A 6,015-nucleotide genomic window follows, 5' to 3' on the forward strand; every position below is an offset into this window, starting at 1 on the left:
AAATAGATCAGTCTTTGAGATTACTTCAAGCGTTTCATTTCACACTCCTCTCTCCTATTATTTTTGGTTTCACTTCAGTAAAAGGTAACTTATATATATTATTATTATTGTTTTTACCAATTTTTTTATTTTTTATTAGCTCTTCAGGAGCATACATTATTTTTATTCCAATTTCTCAATCAGGTGTAAGTATAGCTTAATTAACTTTACAGTCCGGTTACATGCAACTACCATCATGTTAAAGTATACTCTGTTAGTACTGTGGCATTTAATAGATAAAGTAATGTTATTTTGTTAATTGATATTATTAAATACTGACTATGGCAATGACAGGTTTATAACTTAACTTGTGTCTTTTAGCTTGTCGCTAAGAAAAAAAGTTGAAATCAAAGACATCAAAATAGTTCACGCAACTAAGGATAAAAACAGATACCGCTTTCATCATCATAATTTTATTTTATTTGTAATAAAATTAAGTTGTACTGTTTCCAAAATCCAGAAACCAGGAATGGCTAGGTGTTAGATGTTATAATTCTTTTAAACTATAACTTCACGTTAGAAGAAATTAATCATGAAGGCAATAATATTTAATGGCAGAAACAGGTTACATTAATATTTTTAAGGTAGAATGATTACTTCTCCTTTCTTTTCATTTTAATTCTGAAAATGTTCATTAAAAAAAAAACAAACAATAAATAAATATTTGAAATCTGAAATACATTTTATACCGTTTTTCATCTGAGCTAATTAAAAAAATAATAACATTATTGAATATATCACTTAAAGCTAAAGGGTTCAATACATTGGTGTATTTCTACAACAAAAGATGGCAACACATCTGACCTCTTTGATTTAAGTGCCTTTCTTAGGGAAAAATTAGAGCGGTTTTTAATCAAAACTATGAATTTTAATATTATAACGAGGAGAATGGCAGAAAATAAATTCGAAAAAATAATTTCATGAAAATTTGAAACCTAGAATTTTTAATTTTGAAAAGTTTGATTGTTGAACAGTGTAAAAAAATTGTTTTTATCCAATTATGGTTATACTGATACAGATTTACTATCAGTAAACCATAATTGGAGTGAATGAAACAATAATGTTTGTTAAAAAAGTTTCTCCTTATTTTAAATACGCTAATAGTAATTTTAATATTAATAGACAGCAATAATGATTATTGTGAATTTTATAAAGAAGACTAAATAGGCAAAATAGATATGTATAAAATTTGAAATTATAGAAATTGGTAATGAATACTGTGTCTGATGATGAGGCGCTGGGCCCGAAACGTTGTAATGGATAAATTAAGGTAAATTTAAAGAAAGTTAATAATGGCAATATTCAAGATTTTTTCTACTATGTTGCTGTATTCAAATTTTGAAAATTAAAGATTCTAGATTTTAACAAAAAAAATTCTTTAAAATTATTTTTTACTATTCTCCTTGTCATAAATAAAAAAAAAAATGCATATTTTGGATTAAAACTCGCATAGTTTTTTCTCAAAGGGAGAAAAATCGAATGAGTCAGGAGTGCTCATTCTGCCATCTCTTGCTTTAGAAATACACCAATGTGACATACCCTTTAACCTTAAAAAAAAAAAGAAAGACAATGAGATTGTTAAAAACAATATTAACCTTTTGTGAATACATTCATCACAATTAATTCAAATTAATTACTTATTAGTTAATATGAAAAGATAAGATGTTACAGAAAATAAACAAAAAATAAGTATAAATAATCACAAGGTAAAATACAATGTGAGACAGGAATGGCTTAATTGTTGAAAAAAAAAAATTAAAAATTAACGCACAAACAAACTCTGATAAATTCAACACTTCTTTCATAATAATTACTAAAGCACAGTTAATATTAAAGTTTTCATAAAAATAAATGACATAGAACTTTTGTTTTTCATTTTTTTAACAATGGAGACTGTAGTGGATCATACAATATAGGATAATTTAAGTAAGCCAAGAAGACTGTGAAAGTGAGAGTGGGGAGACGAAGGACCTGAAGGGCAGACAAAGACATTCTTATTTTGGTGGCAAAGGAGAAGGTTCCTCAGAACAGATACAGACAGCAGAGATATGGCACTGAAATCCCTTTTCGGGGACCAAAATATGAATAAATCAAATCAAATATTAAAGATAAACACAAGACTAAAATATCATGGTTTTCTTATAATTATTGTAGATAATATTGGAATTTACTATTTGAGAATAATCCCTGGTTAACCAGTGGACAAAAATAAGCTAAATTAAATAAACCCTGCTTTAAACCATAGTATTTAAGTAATCTTATACTTATCTATAATATTTGATTTTATTTTATATGTAAATAAATGTCTAACAATGCCAACTCGTACATTTATTACGAGCCATTTCTTTCCCACATTTGTATATTTCCTTTTGATTTATTACAATAATACCTATTAAAAAAAATTAAAAATCTGTACCGCTACAGCCCATGAAGGGTCAAGGGTTCAGTACTTTGTAAGGGAGTACTGCTACTAGACCAACGGTTGTGCAAGGCGGTGATTTGGTCAGAATCACGCTCGACTGCCAGATTTTTACCCAATTTAAGAGGCTGGTTGGACCCCAGGAGAGCTTCAAGAACCCATAGGAGTTGACTCACGGCTACAGTGTAACAGAAAACAATTTTCTGCCCAGCTGGATTTTTTCTTGAAAACGATTTTCTTCGAGTTAGTAACCACCCACACTCCCACAATACTACCTATTCAAGGTATTAATTTGAGAATTTTAAAATAGTATTTTTCAGAAAATTTAAATTGCAATTTTAAATTAGGTTTTGAGAAATATTGTTTAATCCTAACCAAAACATAAAAAATAAAACTCTGGAAATATTTCTTTTCATAAAAATATTAATATTAATAGTGCTTTAATAATTAATATGAAATAAGAGTTGAATTTATCAAAGTGGAGAGTTAGTTTTTAATTTTTTTAGCCATAAAGCCATTTTGTTTTCCACATTTATATTTTGCCCTGTGATTTACAACAATACTATCTATTCAAGGAATTAATTTGAGAATTTTAAAATATGTACTCAACCAGAAAATTTAAATAACTATTTTAAATTATGTTTTCAGAAATGCTGTTTATATATATCATATAGAAGGTTCATGGATGATGTTGTAAAATGATATCTAACATAAAAATTAGGAATGCTTCACCCACAATTTCAAAATTTGTATCGTTTTAAAACGTTCTCTGTTTTTGAGCTCATTTAAGAGGACTTTACAGCTGTTTAATTTAAAAACGAGTTCAAAAACACATTTTTACAAATATATACCAATAGAAAAATATGGTAAGTTTTAAGAAAATCTGAGAAGGGGTGATTAAAAAAAAAATAGAAATATTAAATTGAAATGAAATGATGAGTATTAATAAAAGGTAAATATTGCAAACAAACAAAATAACAATTAGTGTCAATATTATGTTAGTACAACAATAAAGTTCCAATGCATACTAATATAAACTTGAAATAAAATAAATAAAAAAAAAGCAAGCGCTGTGTACAAGCAGACAAACTTACACTATTAAAAAGCTTTGAAGATGATGAGGATGATGTATCTCTTTTCCATTATGATCATTTACCTTCCACTGATGTTGAAGTCGTGATCCTCTTCCTTCCAACCCTGACAGCTAAGAAACAAAAAAACAAAAAACTAATAGATTATTCATTGTAAAAATTGAAATACAAATACTAATTAGATACATAAAGCAATACGATTCACACACAACTAAACAACTAAAAATAAACTGAATCCAAGGCAAATAATATTACAACTCAATTGGAAAAGGAATATTTTAAAAATAAATAAGGCACTGTCGTTTAATATATAAGTACAGCATATAATATCTAAATTGATTGAAATAGAAACAAAAAATAAACTTATCAATACGTAAAAAATTTTTGAATTATAAATTATTAATTTTTTTTTTTATAACATTTCTGAAATGAAGTAACACTTATCACTGATGCATCTTGAGCCAACATTTATTGAAAATTGAAAGGCTGATAAGGATAAAGCTACAGTTTGGTGGGCCATTTCAAACAAATTATAAATATAGATTTTTCTCAGTATTATTTTAGAGATATCAACAACCTGTATCAATAATTAAAGGGCTATAAAAATATTAATTATATATACAAAAAATACATTATTTATGATGAATATAACAATAATCTAATTAAACATAGATAACTGACTTGTGTTTCTAATAAAGTGTTAATGAAAAATAAAATAAATTCATTTTGTTTATTATTTTAATGTAATCAAAAGAAATGACTGTTGAAGTGAAACTTTCTACAATTCAAGAAAAAAATATTCATATGGAGTAAATTTATTTTGTGACCAAAGGGTGAAGAGATGGGGAACAACACGGTCGATTCTGGCTGGAAAATTTTTATATTGAAATAGAAGATTAGGAAGTGGGAGGATTTTAACAATCCTGGCAGAGCCGAGATCCTGTTATCTCATACTCTGCTATTACAATATAAAAATTTTCCTGCTAGCATGACTTAGGAAATGACTGTTATATTCTAATTATAATCATTATGGAACTATTATTGTCTGCCTTAAGCTATAAGAGGGAACACATGATCATTATTAATAACATTTTAATAAATTAATTAATTTTTTGAAATTTCACTTGTCAGTTAGTTCCAAAACTGCCAAAATTATTTATTTTTCTTTTATTTGGTGTAAGTAATATGCACAGAGCTAAAAAACCAAACAAATTGTATTCAAAGTCCAGAGAAGCCAAAACATTAAAATAATACATTTCTAACTAAGCAAACTAACCTCATAACTCAAGAAAAGAAAAAAATTTATACCATTTAAAGAAAAAAAAAATTTAATTAATGCTTCAGCCAAGGGACAACTTGAAAGAATTCTTGAAGTTAGAAAAATTATGTAAATATGCTAAGCTAAAATTATGAAATATCTCTAGGATGATACATTAATGTTTTAAAGCATTAGAATCACTTAGTTGATATTTTTTTATCAACATCATCAAGCGATGATATATTTAATGAATAATACATATAAATTTGAAATAGACAAGTAAGACTGTAAACAATTTATTTCATTCCAAGATCGTAGTTTTTGATTAAGTATAAATAAATCAATGTGTATGAGTCACTGATGTAGTTAGTATCGATTTTGTATAGACTGGTTATAAAAAATAAAAATGAAATAAAACATGACAAAAATAATCCCGTAAATAAAATTAAAAAATTTAATAAAAACTATTAATCTAACAACAAAACTACAGTAAAATGATAGTAGACTTAAATAATGAATTATGTAAAGCAAAAAAAAAAAATAAAAAAATAAAGAAAAAACATTCACGGCATCTAAATACACATAATTGCCAAATCATTATATCAATCAATAATAAGATATTATACAAATATTAATAATATAAAAAAGAAATTACTAAAATAACACTAAACTCAAGAGATAAACATCTTTACTAGACAAAACATTAAGCCAAGGGATAAAATGTTTCTGAAGCTACATTATAATCTATTCATGAATGAAATTGATAAACAACTAAGGCTAACTCAACTCAATAGATTAATTAATTTTTTAATCAATAGTATTACAGCAATTAAAATAGTTAAATATCAAGGTAATGTCAAAGAGAAAGGTTCTGTTTTATCAGTAAATGATGAGGAAAACCTATTTTAAAGGTTTAATCCATTGCCTTCACACCTTCATTTAACAAATAACTTTCACTCATATTCATGCCTAATTATATAAAGTTTGTATGTTCCATACCTGTTATTTCATTATAATGATTTAAAACTGTCTACAATTTTAAAAAAATTATTACTTATCAACGTTATTCATTTAAAACATATTGTCCTCTTTATTTATTTACTTTTTAATTGTTTGATATCTAGATCTACATCTTCTTTCAATTGTGGCTCAGTGTAGGCTAGCTAATTTACTCAATATGATTTAATTTATATACATAAATTTATACA

At 26.0% G+C, this 6,015-nt stretch overlaps 1 protein-coding gene across 12 annotated transcripts in view; it reads right to left on the bottom strand.

Annotated features, from left to right (window-relative positions):
• Nucleotides 1-6,015, bottom strand: part of MESK2 (misexpression suppressor of KSR 2) — a 153,314-nt gene that overhangs the window by 16,994 nt on the left and 130,305 nt on the right. For 11 of the 12 annotated variants that reach the window (XM_014432724.3, XM_014432720.3, XM_014432719.3 and 8 more), the window contains one exon: nucleotides 3,615-3,662. In XM_014432724.3, coding sequence (XP_014288210.1) covers nucleotides 3,615-3,662 — 48 coding nt within the window. Of the gene's footprint in view, nucleotides 1-3,552; nucleotides 3,663-6,015 lie in introns of all 12 variants that reach the window. The other variant, XR_001344307.3, reaches the window with a different exon arrangement.

The sequence above is a fragment of the Halyomorpha halys genome, unplaced genomic scaffold, assembly GCF_000696795.3.
Source record: "Halyomorpha halys isolate HHAL.00 unplaced genomic scaffold, Hhal_1.1 Scaffold1103.1, whole genome shotgun sequence".
NCBI classification, from domain to species: Eukaryota; Metazoa; Arthropoda; class Insecta; order Hemiptera; family Pentatomidae; genus Halyomorpha; species Halyomorpha halys.